This window comes from Xiphophorus hellerii, chromosome 3 (assembly GCF_003331165.1).
Source record: "Xiphophorus hellerii strain 12219 chromosome 3, Xiphophorus_hellerii-4.1, whole genome shotgun sequence".
NCBI classification, from domain to species: domain Eukaryota; kingdom Metazoa; phylum Chordata; class Actinopteri; order Cyprinodontiformes; family Poeciliidae; genus Xiphophorus; species Xiphophorus hellerii.
This window is the reverse complement of record NC_045674.1, coordinates 14,674,216-14,697,581: the sequence shown is the minus strand read 5'-3', so window position 1 is coordinate 14,697,581 and position 23,366 is coordinate 14,674,216. Positions and strand designations below refer to the sequence as shown.

Below are 23,366 nucleotides of genomic sequence, written 5' to 3'. Positions count from 1 at the left end.
TTCTTACTGATAGGGGAGAAAAAAGCTATCATTATTTTGGCATTTAGCAATTATAAATAATTTTAGAGTACGGGTATAATGTGATTTAATGTCTGACAGACAGTGGATCTGTGGTTCCACCTGTAGGAGCTTTAACCTCTCCTCACCTTCAAGGAGACGCTCCTTTTTTCCGTCTCTAAAGTTTCATCATCGCTCTGCATCAGCCGCTCCCACGTTGCATTGTCTAGAATTGATGACGCGCGACTAGTACCTGCGAGACATGCGTGCGTCTTGCGCCAGCCGCTCACTCGGCCTTCGGGGGGCGGAGGCGGGGGGGAGGGTTAGCGGATGATGGGGATGCGGGTGCCATGGTAACAGGACGATTAGATCCGGACCTTTATATGCAGATTTATTTATTTAATTCTCATTTCAGCGCGCCTGTGTGGATGTGCAGGCTGCCGGAGCGAGAGGAGTGAATTCCGCGAAAGACCTTAAAACGTTCAACAAGTGTTTTTTTTTTTTTTTTTCGTGTTGTTTTTCTTCTTTTTGTAAATAATTGTGCTGGATACTCTTGATTCTGCGGAGTTGTGAGGACAAAGCCGCTTCCCTTTTCTGCGTGCTGGAGGCACGTATCTGTTCTCGGAGGAGGACGCCGCCTGTTTTCTGGACAGAATGTCACTGAAAGTCGTGTGAAGTGTGGATGGAAACTGAAGCTGCTTCTGAAAGCCTGAAATAACGCGAACCAAGTTAACAGTCTCTGCTTCCTCTTTCTGTGAGCGCTTCAGTCGCGGGTGGACTTTCTTTCTTTTTCTTTTTTTCCGGCGTTCCTTCCGTCATCATTTCTCCTTAGATACTGACAATGACTGCGTGTCGTGTTTTCCGAGAAAGCATGGGCTGAGATTTTTAGGGGGTTGATTTGACTTGTGTGCGCCCTCCGGACCGTGTCTCATTTTTGGGGGGTGTGCGTGTTTGTGGACGCCGTGTCAGGATGGATCGGTGCGCGTCGGAGTGTGAGCGTCTGTTTTGGTCGATACTTTATGTGCAATAACACTTCCTCTGCTGTGACCGAAGGAGCGAGTGTCCTTGTCATTCATCCTCGGATGGATGTTCCGACCCAAACATCCCTTACGTAATGACATGTGTGTTGGAGGTGAAAAGAGGCATTACTGGATGAGTGGTGTGGAGAAATAGGCGACGCCGACGGTCAATGAGCGACCAGGACTCTTATCTACAGCAGACCGGAAAGCCGGTGCCAATATGACCGGCGCTGGAGCGCTGAGGGCGGCTCTGGAGAGGAGAGGGAGGGCCGCGGGCGGAGAGCAACCTTTCAAGGACGAGGAAGGAGGAATGATGGAGAAACATCTGTGAGGACAAACGAGACTCTTGAAGTGGGGGTGAAAATGAGGCTGCTGGCGTGACAGTGGGAAGAGTAAAGATTTCAATCATCTGCGTGGGGCCATTTCCAAGGGCACGGAGGTAAGGATGGCCACATTACCGGAGAGAGGGCGGGGGTGCGAGGAAGCAGCTCCAGGAGAATGAACACAGACTCAGGTTACTTTCCCCCCCATCATTTTTTGTTTTAATAAAAGCGACAGAGACATCTTTACCTATGTAGGATAATCTGAACAGGTGATCACAGCCTACAGGTTATAGCACCATTCTCCCTGAGTGGGGATGGATGGAGTGGCGGGAGGTGTGGGCACTCCTGGCAGCGCTGGCGGCTCTGGGGGTGACACCCTGCCCAGGCGGACTGATGGAGAAGCCAAGCGGCGCAGTAAAGGCAGCCTGCCCTCCCCAGGCTACCGTCTGTCCCAGGCCTCTCTGGAGGGAGAGAAGGGCTCCTTCAGTGCAGACAGCTCCTCCATGGGTGGACGAGGCCGCCGCCCCTCCATCATGAGCTCCTCCCCCAGGGACAGCCTCCCATTTCGGGCGGCAGGCACCCCAACCACCCCGGGGACCCTACCCATGGCACTGCCACCTCCAGCAGCATCCTCCTCCTCTGGCTCTACTCATCCTCCTCCTGCTCCACGCTCTGTGGGCTTCGCAGCATCCCGTGCCGCCCTGGCCTCCACCTCCTCCACCGGAACCGGGGTCATGGTGGTGGCCACTGGCGCAGAGACGACCACCACAGCCTGCAACACCACCGCGGCGGGGACACCGGACATGGCATGTCAGTCTGGGCTGGGAGGGTTCGGTATGGGTCTGGACGGAGAGGACTACAGCAACTCCAACCAGAGCACCTTCATCCAAAGACAGTTTGGTGCCATGCTTCAGCCTGGAGTCAACAAGTTCAGTCTTCGTATGTTCGGGTCCCACAAAGCTGTTGCCATGGAGCAAGAGAGACTAAAATCAGCAGGAGCCTGGATCATCCACCCCTACAGTGACTTCAGGTATGGAGCCACACAGAAAACAATCAGCAAGCAACTGGTAGCAAATGGCACCTGCAGCACATCAAAGACTGTTTCTTTTAGGGAGAATCAGTTCAAACAAGTGGAATTGTGATTCATTTTAAAAAGCACACTTGAAAGACAATGAAAGACACTCAAGAAGAAACACAGCACAGACATACTTTGGAGCTTAAAAGAAGGAAAATGATGAGGGAAGAGGGCAGGGCTAAAGGGATAGAGAGATGATGTGGAGTATTAAAGAATAATAAAATCAGCAAAATCAGTCAAAAATAGTGATTCTTGCAGCTTTGAGGAGTAAAATGACAAAACAGTTGAAAAACAAGGTGAAGACAATGGGTTAAAACAAATTTTACTTAGATGTAAAATAGGTTTTCTATTCATTTAAATTCAGAAACACTTATTGATCCTTGAGGGAAATTAAATGTTGTTTTAACTCAGAATAATTGAATTTCTTCAGAGTTGTTGTAGATAGTGATGGCTGTGAGCAGTAAAGATCTCTTGCAGCAGTCTGTATCACAGGGAATTTGAAGAAGCCTCTGACTAAAGACACTGTTTGCCTAAGGCAGTCTCTTGAAGAGGATGGTCAGGGTTGTCCATAATTCTTTTGAACTTCTATGAAATCCTTCATTACGAAGTGAAAATGGTGCGATGGCACTAACCTGGTGTCACCAAATGCTATTTAAAAAAATATTTTTTTATTTTTTTTTTTGGGGGGGGGGGTGAGTGTTTGTGGACGCCGTGTCAGGATGGATCGGTGCGCGTATCTGTTCTCGGATATATATAATATATATTTTCATATATATATATATATATATATATGAAAATAAAAAGCAGAAATGAATTTTAAAAAATTAAAAAGTTATTTTACAACAAGTTTATGAAAATAAGCACCCATGATTACCTATCTCCCCCTCCACATGGCCTCTTTCTGCACGTTACAAATGGCTAACGATGCTTAAGCTTGTGTCTGATTTGTAGCGTAGCGACAAATTAAGGTGATTTTTGAGGAGAATGGGTTTAACTTTACAAAAGAGGAACCAGGGGAAAATGTCGGTCCTCTGAACCCAAGTCAGACAGTCTTCTTAATTTAGTTAGTTTTTGTTTGTTCGTTCATTTGTTCCTTTATGCTGGTATTCTTAAATGTCTATTACACTGATCAGCAGCTGCTAAAAACTGTCTGGGGTTTCTCAACTGTTTTATGGTCATTTTGATGTGCTGAATCCAAATATCACATTGGTTTTGCTCAATCAGGTCAACTTCCTGAACTATTGAGCAACATGAGCATCAAAATGCACGACTTGTTCTCACATCTGGATCAGATTCCTGATAATCTGGGATCAATGAGTGACGAGCAGGAGGAGAGAGTCTATCGGGGCAGAAAAGAGATAATGTTCAGTTTACATGTACTTACCCTTATCAGTGTTTAGTATTCAATTTACAGAAATCCAAGTTTGTGATATTTAATTAATACACTCTGTTAGAAAAAAAAAAATTCTTCTAAAATCTTTTTTGGGTGAGAAATATAAACAGAAATGAACCAATAATGTCACAAAATGTAATTTTCTCTAAATCAAATTAGAATAAAAACCTGACCTGATTGAGAAAAATGGATGTCATTTTTGGATTCAGCGGTGCAAAAATAGTCCTAATTCTGTTTAAATACATAGACAACTTCCAAAAATACATTTTCTTGAAACTCAGTGTTGCTTATGGTACTTTCTATTTGTACTTGGGAATTCCCAGTAGTAAGTACTGCTGGGAGAGCGCCCCCTTTGGTGAGGATCGTGTCTTTGGTTGTGTTTGGGGAGACGCATCATGGAAGAACTGCTGCTCCTGAGATGCTTAGCAACCAGTTGCTACATGACATATTTCTGGTCTTATGCAAGTGAGACTTCGTTTTAAATCTGACTACATTTTATTGGTTCTGTTAGCATGCATTTTCCTAAATCAGGCAACAACTTGTGTCCCATATCTGTTTTTTATTCTATCATGTGGGCAACAAGGTAGATATTCACTGGAGGAGTTAATCCAGGCTCGTTTAGGAGCATTTCTCACTATAATCTCTAGAACTGTGCAGGTGGACGGTGGAGGGACTGACAGCTTTCTTAATCTCCAGACACACTGCAGCAACAATGGATGACTTGATCCCCAAGGCTCCTGGCCCACTTTGAGTCATTAGGCACACACAGACTGTGTAATTCTTTGTGTATTGTCTGTCAATGCAATGATCGCCCTTAGAGCTGTGAGAGGGATGGGCGTTGTCGCAGGTGAAATGATTTACGAGGCTCATGAGGAAGCAAGCAGAAGAATGACAGAGGGGTGTAGAGAGGCTGATAGTGTTGTCGCAAGAGGAAAATTTAGGATTTCTGACTTATACTAACTGTGAATTATGCAGACTGGGCATGCATTATGCATAATTCACTCATATAACTTTGCAAGTACGTGTAGTCTGGAGCGACACCTGAAGAATTATGCATGGCCAAGTGGCAGAAAAGAGGAAGTAAATTACAGTTAAAACAACCTCATTTGAATCATCCTTGTGCGAAAGTGTCTGTCAGGATATGTGTAGGAATGTGTGTGCTTGTAGGGGTATCATTACTGAGTCTGCTGATAAGCTCCCCTCTTGCCACATTAAAAGACAAACTACTCCTGCTTCACTTATCAGAATATATCAAGTGAATGAGGATTAATCTACGTTTGTGCACAGCTTTTATACAGATGATGGATTATGGTGGACAGATGCAAGCATGGAGACAATCACAGGTTCCTCAGGAGACACTTGGCCTCAATTACAGTAAAAATTAGTGTTCAGTTTGACAAGAGCTGAGCAGGTAGATGCAGGTCAGTGGTCGTCCAGCACCTGTTCATATTCAGAGAGGGAATGCTGATGAGGCAGCAGACACCATCTTTGATTGCATTTGCAATTCCTATTTTTGTGGAGTTCAATCGAACACGACAAGTACAGACACATGCAGGTATGTTTGCTTGAGTCAAGGACACAATCCATAAAATGAGGTCAGTGGAGATCAGAAATATCATCTATAAGGTTTTTGTTTTTAGTTTTAGTACAAGAGAGAAATAATAAAACATTGGTATCAAAGGGAACTCAACAGATACCCCCAGAACTTTTAAAAACATTTTTTATCAGTAATTACAGTGAAAGATTGGTAGGTATAAATAATTTGCCTATCATGTTTATATTTCAATTAAGTTGGAAAATGTTTTTTTACAGGATGCAAACAGTTGAAGCAGACCAGAAGAAATTACCCAAGTTACTAAATATACAGTATATGCACATAGGATCTTTAATTGATTATCTAGTATGATCAAACCTTTATTTAAATGCAACAGTTCTTCAGAAGTTGTTTAAAAAAAACATAAATCCAATTAATGAAAGTAGGACTGGCAGCTCCTAAGCAACAATACAACACAAGAAACAGGGATTTTACAGTAAGCAAAGTAAATATCCTTTTTCCAGACTCTGACTGAACAGAGATTTGTCATTAAAACCTGGGTTATTGAATTTTCCCCAATGAAAAGAAAAGTGTTAGATTTGCAGCTGTTAAACGCTGCAAGATGCTTGGTTCATAGGTATTAAAAATATTTAAAATGAAGCTGTTCTTTATATGTGAGCTAATAAATAACGTCTCTGGATTCTCTATTGGAAAAACAACAATGAAAGGAGACATAAACCAAGCATGTACATTTAATTTATTCAGTTTGTTGTCCATCCATACGTCCATCAATCATTCACCCAGTCATTTTTTCACATTTCTTTACACAAACCACAAGACATAATGTAGCATGCATGCACTATTTTTGATCAAAATGTTTCTGGGTTTTTTGTTATTTATTTCCAAAAAAGCAATAAATAAAAACAGTAATTTTTACTGTTTATTTTGTAAAAAACACACACAAAAAAACTTGATCACAAAAGTAGTGCAGCTGAATCTCTTTAATATTTACTGCAAAGCTGCAACATAAAAAAGTCCATCAGTGTTTTTCATCTAACCTATCGTTTGGCTTAAAATGTAAAAGGACATATTTTGACCAAGCTATATTCCTGGAAACATGCAGGATGTTATTCGTCTATAAATAGCACCGACATGAACAACCAGTACGTGATTCACAGATTTATTGAGCTCTAATCAAAGTTAACGAGGTGTGAGCTTGAGGTCAGGAATAGCGCTCCATCTTTGCTGCAGGAAGCCTTGTTTGCGTTGCTGTGAATAATCCCCGTGTTTATCGGCAGTGATTATGAAGCGATGCATCTGTCAGTATAAATGACAAACTTTGAATGGGGAGTGTGAGCGGAAGCAGAAAAATGACTCACGCAAACATAATCTTCATCGGTATTGGTGGTAGCCTCGCGCCATGAGGTCATTATTTGACTGAATTAAGGCTCAATATCAATCGAGTGCAGAGCTCCAGTGCATTTTTTTCAGGGAGAAACGAGTCAGTGTTTGAGAAGAAGCAAGTCAAAGTGATGGATGAAGGGATTAGAAGAAAGGGAGACGGGGAAATGACAAGGACTGTCTCCAGATGATTGGATCGACTCTTCTTTCATACTTTAATCACTTTTGACATCCAAATGACGTGATTTATTTGCGGAATTTATATCAGAGAGCTTAAATACGTCACAGAAATGTTCTCAAGCATGAAATGCAGACTGATGAAACCTCCCAGGGTTATTTTTCTTTCATTTCATTCCTCTCTTTTTGTCCCCTTTTCCCGATTCAGTTAAGGATCTCTTTTGTTCGTAAAGATAAAAAGATCGATTTATAATGTGTGTGCAGGGACTCCTCCTTATTCCTCACTATAAAACTCTACATTCATTGACTCCCCTTTTATTACAGGAGCATTTAGAAAATGTCTCTTTTAGAAAATTAAAGCTTTATATTGAACAAATTTATTCAGCAGGGAAAGATTACCCCTTTGGGAAACAGTTGTTTCGAAGAAATCCATCTGTGAGTACCAGGGACTTTTGATTAGTTATCCAAGACTACAGCACAAAAATAGATATTTTGAAAGTTTTTAATGACCTTTTTTAACCTCTAACTTGTCACCATTCTATATTACATAATAAATCATGACTAGAGTGTGTTGTCTTGGTTCAGATCCTGTCTCACGAAAAGGAGTTTTGCCAGTTAGGAGAATATTTCTCCTCTTTATTTCAAGTCAGTTCTTGGTATTCTTGTCTCTGTTTTGTTTATGCCGCCTCTTTTTAAGGAATCACCATATTTGATTGCACTTCTAGATTTATAGCTCTTGATGTGGTGCAAATAAAAATGCTGAAAGGAATGATGGTGCTCATGATCACCACGTCTGTTTTCCTGTTTATGCTGTTTACATGTTGGACAAAGAATTGGTGCCAGTCCACAAACCAAAATCCTGTAGAAAAACTGCAGCCTGAGCTGAAGAAAGAAAAAATCTACTGCAGGATTCTGGATGATCCAGACAAAAATGATCAAAGATCTCTCTCTTTGAATGCCCCAGTTGAATATTACCAACAACTTTAAATTTATTAAATCTCAGAACATATACAGCTCTGGAAGAAATGAAGAGCCCACTGCACTGAACCCCATTGAAAACCTCCTGGTTATTCCACCAAATATTGATTTCTGAACTCTTCCTGAGTTAAAACATTAGTTTTGTTGTTCCTAAATTAATATCAACTGGTTTTCTTTGCATTATTTGAGGTCCGAAAGCAATGCATCTTTTTTGTTATTTTGACCATTTCTCATTTTAAGCAAATAAATACTAAATTATTGCTTGTAATTTCGGAGACATGTTGTCAGTAGTTCATAGAATAAAAGAACAATGTTCATTTCACTCAAGCTTATACCTATAAAGAGTAAAATCAGAGAAACTGATAAGTTTAAGTGTTCTCCTAATTTTTTCCAGAGCTGTGTATGTAAGTGAAATAAAAAGTGGAGTATTTTATTAATAAAGAGAAATTTTGATGCATTGCTTATGTAATTTATGATATCAGGACATTATAATATTGTATATTACAGCTGTGATATCATTATTACAGCTGCAGATAAAGGTGTTAGAATCTTTTAAGATTGTGTATTGTGTATTTTTTCATACTGAACAATATTATATCAGTCTATTATATCAGTCCTTTTGGCATGTGGTTGTAGGAAAAGCAGAGTTATTACTAAAAATATCTGGGTTCCTGTTGGTTACAAAAGAGCAAATCTATACAAATGTCATTTTGTATTCTTATAATAATCTATCGACTGAAATACTCAGTGTGGACACCGTTCGGACAAAATCTTACTGCTGTTTGACTGTGCTGTCAGAGCACATTATCCTTACAAAAAGCAGCAGTGGAAACAGTGACTTGACACAGCTGGAAAATATGTTGTGCATGTTAAACAGATTTAATGGAGTAGAACTATTGTGTTTGGATTTCGCACACAGGGATTTGTGTGACAGGGTGCAATGTCACTCCAATTTTATCAACATCTGTTTTAAATTATTTTATTTTTATAATTTTTTTTACTTCTGAAAACAAATATTCAATTTCTAGAAACTAGAAATTGATATTCTAGTTTCTAGAATATAAAAATGCCTAATCTGGACTGTAATGTAATGCAAGATATGGGAAGGTTTGATCGAAACCTTCCTTCTGTATGTTTTACTTTGACAATTTAAAAAAAAAACATTTTAAAGTTGGAATAACAGAGAATCTAATAGATATAATAGATTAAAATACCTTTTATTGTCCCAAATGGGGAAGTTCAGATGTAACAGCAGCAAATTGACAGCAAATCAAAGCATGTAGATTCAGCCAAAGATTAAATTTTACTATATACAGTACAGACCAAAAGTTTGGACACAACTGTGTGTCCAAACTTTTGGTCTGTACTTGGTCTGTACTTTTGGTCTGTTTGGACACACTTTCTCTTTATTGAGAAAGTGTGTCCATCAACTTTTGGTCTGTACTGTATATATATATATACAATGAAACTATATATTGGACAATGAAACCCCTGTATATATATATATATATATATATATATATATATATATATATATATATATATAGTACAGACCAAAAGTTTGGACACACCTTTTAATTCAATGAGTTTCCTTTATTTTCATGACTATTAACATTGTAGATTCACACTGAAGGCATCAAAACTATGAATAACACATGTGGAAATATGCACTAAACAAAAAAGTGTAAAACAACTGAAAATACCCCTTATATTCTAGTTTCTTCAAAGTAGCAACAACCTTTTGCTGTGATTACTGCTTTGCAAACACTCTGTATTTTCTTGATGAGCTTCAAGAGGTAGTCACCTGAAATGGTTTTCTCTTCATAGGTGCCCTGTCAGGTTAATAAGTGGGATTTCTTGCCTTATAAATAGTCATGAAAATAAAGAAAACCCACTGAATTAGAAAGGTGTGTCCAAACTTTTGGTCTGTACTGTATATATACCTGTATATATATGTATATAAACAAAAAAAGAATACTATAATGTACAAAAAATGCTGAATTACAGCATAATATATTGTGAAGTTATAAAAAACTATCAATGATAGGTAGTTTTTCAGGCTTTCTGTAATCTTTCAAATACAAAAATAATGCAATATTTTTTATTTATCCTGCAGTCTAATGACATTTAAACTGAAGCTAAATTGAACGGCCATCAGGAGAAATCTGGGCTGAATGGCCACTCAGAGAGGAAGAACCCATTACAGTAAACCAGACCGACTGGAAAAACTTTAGCCTGATTTAACATCAGTGAGGAAAAGAAGGTTTTCTGTCTTTTTATCTGGTTTCTGCTGTAGTAACGACCCAGAAAAATGCTTTCGTCTTCTTCATCTTTACGTCTGTGTTGATGATACATCTTTGAACTTTCGAAAAAATGGAGGTTTGTGGTTTTCTGCTTTCAGATTTTATTGGGACCTGCTGATGTTACTGCTGATGATGGGGAACCTGATCATCCTGCCGGTGGGCATCACGTTCTTTCGGGACGAGAACACCCCTTCATGGATAATCTTCAACGTGGTTTCTGACACTCTCTTCATGGTTGACCTGGTTCTGAACTTCAGGACCGGCATCATGAAGGAAGACAGCACCGAGATCCTCCTTGACCCAAGGTCAGTTTGAGCATATGGGAGTATATTTTTTCTTTATTTTTTCATAAAGTATAATATCAGTAGATCCAGCCTGTTTCCTTGGCTACCAGGATGAGGTAACGGTTCAGACACATTTGTATGCATGAGGGGAAAGGTGGTTCAGCCGGGCTTTGTTCAAGTTCCAGTGTACTCCTGATGAATACTGAGTCCAGCAAACACCGGACTCACTTCCACAAACCCGCCCAGCCAGATGAGGCCTGCCTCTTCTCCTCCATCTTTCTCCACCTCAGGGCAATCCGCCAGAAGTACCTGAAGACCTGGTTCCTCGTGGACTTTGTGTCGTCCATCCCTGTGGACTACATCTTCCTGATGGTGGACAGTCTGGACTCGGAGGTCTACAGGACGGCCCGGGCGCTGCGGATAGTCCGCTTCACCAAAATCCTCAGCCTGCTCCGTCTGCTGCGCCTGTCCAGGCTCATCCGCTACATCCATCAGTGGGAGGAGGTGAGTGGCGGACGCCATGGACGAAGAGGACGCTTTCTTTGACAATTACGGGGTGTTGTTTTTTTGTGAACTCAGATTAAATCCTGGAAATAATTTCATTAAAAAAGGTGCAAAATAAAGTCCAAACTGTTAATTCACCCTATTCTTAACTTTTCCCTCAGATCTTCCACATGACCTATGACCTTGCTAGTGCCATGGTGAGGATTGTAAACCTGATTGGTATGATGCTGCTTTTGTGCCACTGGGATGGCTGTCTCCAGTTTCTGGTCCCCATGCTGCAGGATTTCCCTTCTGACTGCTGGGTTTCCAAGAACCTGATGGTGGTGAGTCTCCACCCAGGTCCAATTTATTTTAGATTTAACTCGTTAATTTCATGATAAACAGCATAGAAAGTCCAAGTTGAACTTAATAAAACACTGAAGTGAAGCTCCAATTTCTTTTTGTGGTATTTTAGGTGACAGAATATCATGACACAATGGATGCTTGTGAATTAAAAGAAAAATGATACATGGAGGGTTTGTTCAGGGTTGTTCTGCTAAAGAAGAATTGGAGCTGTATGGATATAAACATGGCATAGATTGCATAATAATACATTTATTATAAAGCTATCATTTTGAAAGACTGGAACTTGTGACATGGAGAAAAAGATGTGTAAATATTTATAAGGTCAGAAATATTTGGATTTACTAAGCTTTGGTTTCGTCCTATTATTTTTAAACTGGATTTGAACGTTTTGTTTTTATGTCTATTATAATTATGGGGTTTTTGGTTTTCTTCTTTTCTCTGACGTTTTACATATTTTAAAAAATGAAGATTTATTTAATTTCAAGTTCCAGTAATAGATTTTTTTTTACGGTGTATATAGTTTTAGGTCTGGAACAAATGGTAAACTTCTTTTGTCATCTTGCCATCTTTGTTTGTGGCTGAATCCCAAGCTACAAACATGACACATTATGTTTTCTTTTTTTTTAAATAATGGTTTATTTCTTGCCACTCTTCCCTATAATCCAGATTTGTGGAATGCACATTTAATAATTATCCAGTCAACAGATTATCCTATCGGGGTTGTGGATCTCTGGAGCTTCTCCAGAGCTGCTATGAGTCTCTTGGCTGCTGCTCTGATTAACATCTCTTTGCCAAACTTGTCAGCCTAGCCGAATGACCATGTCTCGGAAAGTTTACAGCTGTGCCCTGAACTGAAGTCTGTGAGATGTTAAAAAACACGAGGACACTGTTTAATTACTTCAACCTGGCATAAATATTATTACATTTTTCTCTCTGACTTGTGTTGTTCTCCATGACGCTGTTGGTTCACTAATGTTCTCTAACAAAACTCTTTGCTAAATATATACTAAGTTTAAATATTTATTCTAACTCTCTGAAGACAAGGAGTTGCAATAAATTTATTTGGAGGCATCAGATGTCGCACTTTCAGATTTTTATTTGTAAAAATGTGGAGAGCCACGTGTCCCTTAATTTCCACTTCACTTTTTCGCTCTACTTTGTGTTGCTCTAGCAGATATAATCCCAATAAAAGAAATTAAGTTTTTCCAGCTGTAATGTGGTAAATTGTTTAAAAGTTCAGTTTGAATGCATTTCCATTTGCACTTTTTCTGAGCATGTTTGTGCACAAAATTTGTTTCAGAAAAAGGCAGAGGAGCTGATGTGTGCACAGTGAAGCTGTTTATCAGATATGACACAGTTTCCTCTTTATCTTCATTAATTGGAACACGCAGCAGCGCATCCTGCTGGAAGAAGATTGACTATAATCATTAGGTAGAAAAAAAATAGAAAAACGAAGATCTGTTTAATTAAAAATCTCAGCAGACATCATGTAGATGTGACGGTGCATGCAAACAACAGAAACCCACAGGCTTGCTGCAGTCGAGTTGTAATTGTATGAACAGCTGACTCACGTCTCAGCGGTTGCCATGAGTAAAGGTTGCTAAGCAGGCTGATGTTTGGATTCTCCCCAGAGAAAGTTCCCACTTCCTCTGAACCATTAATGTCACTTTATAATTGGACTCAAACAGGAGGTGCACACACACACGTAGAAACAATTCTTCCCTCCTTTCCTTTTTTTGTTCATTTCCAATCTTTAGTAATCTGAGAAAGGATTGGTACTTTGTTTGCCTTTTGATGTTATGATCTCATCCAGGCTTTCTGAGGTGAAAAGAGAAAAGATTCATCTGTAGTTTGACAAAATTGAGAATGTTTCTTGGCACCAATTCCTTAAAACACAGGTGTCAAACTTGAGGCTCGTGGGTCAAATCCGGCCCGCCATAGCTTTTTTTTGTGGCCCTCTAGATTCTAGACTAAATTTTATCTGTTTACTGGCAAATTATATCAATCAGTCCCTACAGTTTCTTGAGAATTATTGTGAAAATTCACGCGAAATCAACAACTTGCGCTAAGAATCTTGAGTTTATTGCAGATTTTTTCAAAAATTGTCAAAACCTTTCTTACTTGTACTAAACAGCTGCCTCAGCCTTAACTGATGTCAGATTATAGTCCATGATCTATACGAGTAATAAAAAGTTTCATGTACCGTCACAAATATCACAGATATTTCCAAATTAGTACCACAAACACTTTGATTTTTATTGCAAAAGAATCACAAAATCCTGGAGGGACTGAAAAGATGTTCAATAATATTTAATTTTAAGGATTCATTGATATTTTAACAGTCTGTGAAAAGGTTTTTATCAATACATTCTGGCAAAATCGGCCTTTTAAGAGCATTCAGGATCTGGATTTGGCCCAAAACAAAAATGAGTTTGACACCCCTGCCTTAAAATAATAAACTTATTGCGTTTGTGTCCCCTCCTTTCTCTCAGAACGACACATGGGGTGTGCAGTACTCCTACGCTCTGTTCAAAGCCATGAGCCACATGTTGTGTATCGGGTATGGTGCCCAGGCTCCCGAGGGGATGACTGATGTGTGGCTCACCATGCTCAGTATGATCGTCGGCGCCACCTGCTACGCCATGTTTATCGGCCACGCCACCGCCCTCATACAGTCGCTGGACTCGTCTCGGCGACAGTATCAGGAGAAGGTGAAACATGACTGTCATCCATCTGCTGCTACACACCCGTTTAAATATTTATGAAATGTATTTGGCACTATCTGCTCAATCTGCTTCTCTGCAACTGACCCTGGATTACATTTTTAGGCCATCATGTGTGGCATAATTTGCTTAACCCTAATCATGACAAAGAGAATGTTGTATTTTGCTCATTTTTATTTCAGGAAGCAATTGAAATATTTAAATTTGAATATAAGTCTACTTTTTTCAGACTTTAAATTGTTTAAACCTTATTTTAGTGGCTGCTGCGCTGTTTCCTGTCTGTAAGAAAAATGCTCACTGACAAAAGATTGAGTGTAAAATCTTATTATACAATTAATTTTTTAGCCCTTCTCTTTAATCATTAACGATTTTTTAAAATGCTGAATGTTTATGTAGTTTATTATGCCTCTGGGAATATTTGAAGCCCATAATTTATGAGAATATATAGTTTTTTATGTTTATTATTCTAAAATTTGTGAATGGAATCTAAGTAAATTCAGAATTTACTTACTTACATCTAATTTCCGCAGTTGGTTATGTATTATTTGGGAAGATATATGGCCAAACGTCACAGATTTACACTGATCAGCATCTCATAACAGAGAGGTAACAGTGGTGGCTTTCATTTGCTTGATTGAAATGTAAGTGAAGCTTTATTATTGCATCGTAAATTCAGATATGCTTTTTGAATCTGGCAAATTGTATGTTGCTTAACAGAAAAAGTCAAAGCCTTTGACTTTTTCTATGCTTGCTTTTTGCATCTTTTCATCTCATGTGCAGCAGCAATAATGTTTAAAATTGTTACTATTGGCTTGCAAGTTAATTCCTCCACTTAGTTAATGAAAGTTTTAGCAAAAGGCTCAAGTTTAAATGTCAAATAGGCCTGTCATAATAATCAATAAATCAGTTAATCGCATGATAAATTAAAACAAACTCAATAATTTCCATTGGGATGATTTATTGCTTATTTCTTTTTTCTCTCTTTCTACCAAAAACTAGATAATAAAGTCTTCAGTTTGGTGCTTTGGTCTCAACTCGTTGATATAATTTCTCTATAACCGAACGCACCTAAAAGTAATTTTTAACAGGCCAAAATACAAGATAAGGAATATTATCCAGTAGCCTAACTCCTCTCAACTCATTTTTTCTCCATCTTTATAATAACCATTTTTGGATTTATTCAATTCAATGCAGTTACAGTTTGTTTGTACTTTGCTCATAGAAACCGATGCAAAAATGTATCAAATGTGATTTGGTTTGTTATTTCCAAATTTAGTCAGTTTCATCTCAATTGCTTTCCAGTTTGGTTGAACAACTGCAAATAAGTTCAGTACACTTGCCCTTTCCTGTATAGCCTCCTGCTTTGGTTTGAGAATCCCAGTTTGGCCTCATCGGCTTACAGAAACAAAGACTTACTGTGAATTTATTCTTTTTAGCCTCCACTTATTAGACCCTACAGATTCATCTACATCATTATGATTTCCCCTCTGAACTCCAACTAAACCAGTGAACTCACAATCTCAAGGTGTGGTGGTTTGTCAGTGATTTTATGATTAGTTGTTTAGTTTTGTGGAGCTCAATAAAGCAGCTAATTTCACTCTATAATAAGCAGTTGCTTCCTGTGAAAGAAAAACAAAGTGAAAAATACCTCTCAAAGTGAATGTGTTTCTTTTGTAACTGCAGTACAAGCAGGTGGAGCAGTACATGTCCTTCCACAAGCTTCCTGCCGATCTGCGGCAAAAGATCCACGAGTATTACGAGCATCGCTTCCAGGGCAAAATGTTCGATGAGGAGAACATTCTGGGAGAGCTCAGTGAGCCACTGAAGGAGGTGATGAATTCATGAACGCCCACTTTGTTTGTCCCTGCCTCCAGCGCATCATGTTGACTTTCAATCTCTTCTTATTTTCATTTAGGAGATTGTCAGCTTTAACTGCAGGAGCCTGGTGGCAAACATGCCGCTGTTTGCCAACGCTGATCCCAACTTTGTGACCGCAGTGTTGACCAAGCTCCGATTTGAGGTGTTTCAGCCAGCTGACTTCATCATTCGTGAAGGAACCGTTGGTCGTAAGATGTACTTCATTCAGCATGGACGGGTCGGCGTACTGACCAGAGGCAACAAGGAAACCAAACTGAGTGATGGGTCCTACTTTGGGGGTGAGGACTTAGTTTTTGTGCAAAATAAAATACTTGTTTTAACTGAATTCACTTACATTCCTTTCTTCTTCAGAGATCTGCTTGCTAACTCGTGGACGAAGAACAGCCAGCGTGCGCGCAGACACGTACTGCCGCTTGTACTCTCTCAGTGTGGACAGCTTTAACGAGGTTCTGGAGGAGCACCCAATGATGCGCCGAGCCTTTGAAACGGTCGCTGTTGACCGTTTGGACCGCATTGGTAATTTCTGGATTTTTCTAACTCTGTATTCTGCAGCTGGTTGCTATTTCTCAGTTAGCCACAACTCTTCTACATAATGCAATCATCAATCTGTGTTCCTGAATTTACCAGGCTCTTTCATGATTGACATCAAATGGGTTAAAAAGAAGGATCACTAAAGACAAAAGCAATTTAGCTTGTTCACCTTGGATCTCTCTATTAGAGTAGTCTATGCCCTGGTTAATTTCAATAGCACCTTTTTCACCTGTGAGTAATAACAATTATATAGAGCACAAAAGCCTTCAGAGCCTCCAGAGGCCAAAGAAATGCTGGAAAAAGTTTGTGTCCCTGTCATTAATGGGTTAAAGTCATTTTTTGTGCTTTTACTCCTCTACAGGTAGGAAGAACTCTATGCTCCTGCGAAAGTCATCCCAGGGTGGTTCTCTCGGTGGGAGTATGGGTCGTGGCGGAGGCCGCGGCGGAGGCGGTCCTGGTGCTGGCCTTGCAGCGAGTGGTCTGGGCTCCTGCGACAGCATGCTGGTGCAGCAGATTGTCAAGCATGACAGCATGCCAGCCATGCAGGACACCATCGCAGCCGCTGCCGCAGGAAGGAGCGGGATAATTGGAGGAAGTGGCACAGTGTCCCCTCGTCCCCGCCCTGTCATCTGGGCACCACTTGTCCATGCTCCCCTGCAGACGGCTGCTGCGACCAGTAATGTAGCCATCACTCTTATGCATCAGCAGCAACAGCAGCAGCTCCAGCAGCTGCAGCAGCACGCTCTCGGAGCTGGTTTCTTCTTGCCGTCTCCTATGATTTCTCCTTCACCCTCATCCACTTTTCCTCTTTCTCCTCCCCGCGCTCCTGTGCTGCAGCCCCTTCGCCCTTCAGTGAGCTCTCTTATTGGGATGATGGCAATGGGAGGAATGAGTGGTTTGTCCCCAAGAGGATTTCCACTGTCACCCTCCACTATAGGCCCTCCAGGTGGGGTAACATCACCTCCAATTGCTAAAACACCACCCACTTCAGCTTCTTCTGGACCAACTTCTGTCCAGCAAGGACGGACTGTTATCTATGGTCCCCGTTTTCAGGCTGATCACCCCTCAATGACAGCTGGAGCACTTGTAACACCACCAGCAGGAGGGCCAGGCTCACCACTACACAAGGTACCACCCACCAACCCACCCGCATCCTCCAGTGGCTCATCAGATGGAATCAGCTGTCAGCAGGGTGCCAAAGAGGCTCTTCTACGTCATGGGGTGAACAGTTGTCAGGGTCTGCCAGCACTGGGGAGGCTAACCCAAGAGGCCAGGCTCCTGTCAGCCTCGCAGCCCACTCTTCCTCACCGCTCCTGGGCCGCTGTGCAGCCTCATCCTCCTCTCCATCGGAAGGCCTCTGGTGGGAATTTGTTGGCGGCTCCTTTCCTGGCAGGACAGTTGGCAAGAGGTGGCAGTGCAGGCATGTTGACCAATAACCCTACACTACAGCTGGTGACAAACATACCATTGAATGCACAAGTACAGGCCACAGGTCCTATTCAGCTGGCTATGCCAATCCCTGCAAACACAGCCTCTGTGCCCACAGCTGCACACATCCCCTCTACACCTTTCTTGCCATCTTCTTCCCCTCCAAAGCAGACCTCCCTCTCCTCCGTCACCCCGTCACCTACTCCTTCTTCCCCGACAACTATTCTTACCCAAACACCTCGACCAAAGCCAACTCCTTCGACACTGTCCTGCTGCTCCTCCCCACCCTCAGCAAGTCCGTTGTCCACACCCCGTCCCAAACCAGTTCCTACACCTTCTCCCCGCTCTTCCTCTCCCTCTCCATCCTCCACACCTCCTCCCTCAGCTGTTTCTACCCCAGTTCCTCTGGCTCAACCTTACGGACCCAGATCATCACTTACATCTTCATCTCCCCCATCCTCTGTGCTCTCCTCTTCTCCGCCGCATCCCCAGAGCCCCAGAGCCAAAGCATCCAACACACCTCCTTCTGCCTCTCCGCTGTCTGGCCACAGCCCTACCTTGACCCCGACTGTGTCACCAATTCCCACTCCAACTCAGACAACCCGCACCCGACCTTCTACTCCTACTCAGACACTTACTCCTACATCATCCCCGTCTCCTTCTGGACCCTCCTTTAGTAAATCCCAGAGCCCCACATCTTGCCTCCAGCCCTCCGTCTCTGGCTCACCCAGGGTTTCTGCCTCAAGCAAGACCCCAAAGCAGACTTCCCCTCTTAACCCCATTCAGTTGTCAGCCCCAGCCTCAACACCTCTTAGCACAAACTCTCCAACAAAAGTCACTTTCTCAGTTCATCCTGTGAAGCAAACCTCTCCTGTCCTTTCTCATAGTCCTACTTCTGGCTCCAGCCCTTCTACCAAACCAAGCCCTTCAACGACATCATCCTCTGCAACTTCATGTCCCAGCCAAAGTTCCTCAAACCCTTCCTCCATTTCTACCAGTTCCTCCACCACCACAGCCTCTCATCAACAAGCTTCCACTGCTGCAGCCAACCAGACAGCACACACACCCTCCTCTGCCAACTCCACCTCGCCAAAAGGGGGGAAGAAAGACCCTCAGCCGGCAGTCACCAGAACAGACTCGGAGGGATTAAGGCACAAACTGCCTGCTAACATGTAAGAGGAGGAAGAATATTTCATTGACTTTTTGTGCTTCAACCAGTGCTAAATACCAGAGCCATGGATGTGCAGACTTGAGTCAAACTTGCCACCAGGTAGCCCATGATCTCACATGAACAGTTCATACATGTTAAATTTACTGTGGTTGACTTAGAATATCAGGTCTTCATGGGACTTTCAGCAAAGCCATCGATTGAAGAGGACTTCCTGGGAGTGACCAGTGGGTCTTACTCGCTAAGAGGAGCTTCTATTGAACATCCAAATGTATACATTCGTGTCTGTTTTAGTGATTGTTGGAGCAAGCAGGTAATCTGAAGTGGAAATATGCTGCGCTGTATTTACAGAGTGGTTGGGAGTAGGCATGGGCAGGTTACAGTGTCAGAGTAACCCTGAGGTTTTAATCAGGCGCTTCTTAAAAAATTATTTGAAGTTATTTTAATGAAAGGCCACAGAAACGTCAGGATGGACAGGAAATGTATTGGAACAAACACATCACAGTTTTGCCCCTTTACCAGCTGTTGCTGTTGATCAGCTGGCTGAAAGGAAGCTGCTGCATTTGTATTTCTTTTTTTACCAAGAAAGACAAAACCTGTTGCTTAAAAATGAAAGAGGTACCATCTATCACTCTTATTCAGGTAACTGTTTAATAACAATAGTTGGTTTGCTACATGCTAATCAACTGCAGGTCCTATCTGAACAAATAGCTTGATTAATCAATCAGCTAATATCATATATGCACCACATATAAGATACATACCACAGTTATTTATACCTCTGGCAGATTTAGATTTAAAGTAATCATTTGACTTTATCAAAAATACCAGTGGAAATGTGTAGAAAGTTGGTCAGCAGTTACAAGAAATATTTGATGGCTGCAATACCTATACAGGTTTTTCCATTCGTTATTGACAAAGGTTTGAATAACTTTCAATATGTCTTTTTTGATAAAATGAAAATAAAAACAGAAATATTGTCTTTTTCAATAATTATATCCTTTTAATCTTTTGTCATGTTCCCTATCAAAAATAAACTTCTTGTTTGAAGGAAAATAACCGTAAACCTAAATCGTTAAAAGGGGAGAATGAACTCGGGCTAAACTATATGTTTCTCTACAGAGGAAAAATAAATAAATGAAGAACAATTACATTTACTTAACAACTAAAAATAAATTAAACTGTTTTTATTATATAATTTTATTTTAGTGTTTCAAAATAAATATACTGCCAAGTAAATGTTATAAAAAGCTGTGTTATGAATCAATATCTTGTATTGTTTAGTTATTATTATTTTTATTTAAATGAAAGCAATTGGATCATTGGGGCCATATTTAATCTTTTAAAAAGTGGTATTTTTACATAAATTTTTCATTAAAATCTCCAACCAGCCCATGCCTACACAGCAGGGTTATTTACAGCAATATTTATTAACAGTTTCACTCATTGATAACAAGAAATCACCTTTGCAGGGACTGTAAATGTGAGAAAATGATCATTTTATTGCTGTTGGGGTGAAAGGTCACTGTGATAGAGCAGCAGACACTTCCTGGTTTCCAGCTCCAACTCCCTCTTGCTTCCCATTCTTCACCAAAATGTAATATTTTCTCATCAGAATAAAAAATAATTATATTGAAACTCACTGTAAACTTGATGCTCATATGAATTTGAATAATTAGGAGCAGTACACTGGTAGTTTTGTTGTCCCTGGTGTGTGTGGTGTTTAGTTTTTGAACAATACGAAATCCTAAAAACCTACATGTTCACGCTGACAGCTTCTGTGAAACTGTGCTTTTCTATGTGCGCGACGCAACGCTGCTCTGCTGTGCACCGTGGCTCACATGATTTTGTTCCACCCGGCTTCCTGTAGTGTGCGCTTCCTCACCGTCGGCCCCTTTGTCTTTCATCTTCTGTCTGTCTAGCTGCCTTTCATCTGATTTTACAGCTCTGGTTGCTAGCAGTTCCTTTGACGCTCGCAGACTCCCTCTCCCTCTTTCTCTCGGTTTGCCCAACACTTTGCTCGCCGCTGCCGTCAGCCTCGTCTTCAGTTGGCGGCGTCCTCCTTATGTCGCCGTGTGACACTGTTTCAGTGATGTTTGATGTTTTCTGTGGGTAGCAACAAGACATTTCAATCTTGACCCTTGATACCATGTTGCCTAGACTATATATGTATATATATTTAAGGACCAAATGTTTTATTTTTATTTATCGCAGTTTTAGCTTTTGAAAAGAAAAAGTAGCAAATGATGCTGCCAAATGAACATGTTGAGTGTGGCACTAAGGATGGTGGTAATGTGCGTAATGATGATGCGGAGAAGTTGCTGCTGGTGTACATCTGGATGTAAGAATAAAACAGATTTAGTATCAACTTGTGTTCGGCTGCATTCTCATTCACAAGCTCAGAACCATTTAGATTTTCAAACTAAACATTCAGTTTTTTCACCACAAACAAATAAAAAAGGACAAAACATAAAACAATGAACGCATATTGAATATTGTCATGAGTTTGGAAAAGGATAGGTATTTTAAAAGCTGTTTTTGCATTGGAATGTTTCAGCTGAGATGTTTCAATTTGAGAAATTTTACATACATTTCTTCAGTACACCGTGTTCCAAATTATTATGCAAATTGGGTTTAAGTGTCATAAAGATTAAATTTTTTGTTGTGCTATTAAATTTATAGATGGTATTGTGTGTCAGGGCTCTTTGAATCACTATCATTAATTTCAGAGAGCTGGGTTGATTAGTTTGTCTGGTGAGCTCAATTAAAGGAAATCTACTTAAGAAGGATGTTCCACATTATTAAGCAGGCCACAGGTTTCAAGCAATATGGGAAAGAGAAAGGATCTCTCTGCTGACGAAAATCATCAGATAGTGTAGTGCCATATGACAAGGTATAAAAACATTAGATATTCAACAAAAACTGAAGCGTTATCGTTGTACTGTGAAGAGATTTGTGGCTGATTCAGAACAAAGATGGGTTTGTACAGATAAAGACATAATGAGGAAGGTTTCAGTTAGAGAAATTCATCAGATTAAGAGAGCAGCTGTTAAAATGCCCTTACAAAGCAGCAAACAGTTATTTGAAGCTGCTCAGGGTGGAATGCAGTTCATATCAAACCAGCCGCTCTGGGAAGGTATTCTGACATCCTGCAAAGAAATTCAAGCATAAACTATCCACAAGTTCAATGGATGCAAGAATTGTGCAGGTGATATCAAAGAAGGATCCTATGTTAACATGTAACTCGGTCTGTTAACATGTTTTTGATTGAAACAGCTTTTATTTTAGTACATGTGACCACTTAATGCTGCACATTCAAAGAATTACCGTTTGCAGTTCTTTATAATCCATAAAATGTTTAGAAAATCTGCTGTGCATAATAATTTGGAACAATGCATTTTGAGTTTTTTATTTTTGAAAAAAACCTGTTCTCATGAAGAGCTTTGTCCAGTAAAATTTCATTTATACTGTAATAGTTCATGACTTGAAAATTATACTGACCATCATTTGCAGTGACCATTTAAGAAAATATGAGAAAATATTATTTGCATAATAATTTGGTACATGGTGTATTTTACAGCCCACTAGATGTAAAAGTTGGGTGGAACATTTCCAATGTCCTTTCTATAGTTTTTTACAATAATTTATTGCAATTTTGACCCATTCCTCCTCACAGAACCAGTGAAAACTAGTCATATTTGGAGGTTTTCTTTTTAATCCTGCCCACAATTTTTTTAAGGCTCAAGGTTTCCACTCAAAAACATTAAGCTTGTTATGCATAAGCCACTTTTTAAAAATTTTTTTATTGTCTTTACACTTGACGCCTCCATTCCAGATCCAACAACCTCCAGAAAGCAGTTGACTCTTTTGTTTATTTGTCTTTTTCTTTATTTTAAGTCTTAATAAAACAATTTCTCTGATTGATCAACATTGTTTAAAATTGCAAACTGCAGTCAGAGTTGCTCTATTTGTTGCAGAAAAGTGTTTAGTTGTTTGATCTTGTTTCAGATTAACTTGTCATTCTTGGATATTTAAGTATTTTTAAAATGGTTGTTTTTGATGAGGCTTAGATAGCTAAAAGAGTTTCAGTTTCACTTCAGATAAATAAATCCTTTAAAAAAAAGCAACCTACCTAATAAACTTCAAGAGTGCCTTCTTCACTCAGGCTAAAGGGTGAAAGCAAAGAACACAAATTAGCATAAGCAGAGGTGAAAACAAGGTATCAACTGTAACACTGTTCTTCCTGCAAAGTTACAAGCTATCACTTCCACTGTAGCACAGGTGTCTGCTGCAGGAAGTTCCAGA

The 23,366-nt window shown here is 40.2% G+C and overlaps 1 protein-coding gene across 2 annotated transcripts; it reads left to right on the top strand.

The window, feature by feature from the left end:
• The first annotated feature begins 362 nt into the window (after positions 1 to 362).
• LOC116717539 (potassium/sodium hyperpolarization-activated cyclic nucleotide-gated channel 2) lies at positions 363 to 21,429 on the top strand. Of its 2 annotated transcripts, XM_032559005.1 has the most exons (9): positions 364 to 2,369; positions 10,299 to 10,505; positions 10,775 to 10,988; positions 11,150 to 11,311; positions 13,826 to 14,044; positions 15,740 to 15,886; positions 15,972 to 16,212; positions 16,286 to 16,450; positions 16,827 to 21,429. In XM_032559005.1, the coding sequence occupies exons 1-9, from the start codon at positions 1,654 to 1,656 to the stop codon at positions 19,067 to 19,069; spliced, it is 4,314 nt and encodes a 1,437-aa protein (XP_032414896.1). In that variant the 5' UTR covers positions 364 to 1,653; the 3' UTR covers positions 19,070 to 21,429. The 2 variants fall into 2 exon arrangements, with proteins under 2 accessions (XP_032414897.1, XP_032414896.1); XM_032559006.1 differs by lacking the exon at positions 13,826 to 14,044 and having other exon boundaries at positions 363 to 2,369.
• The last annotated feature ends 1,937 nt before the right edge of the window (positions 21,430 to 23,366 follow it).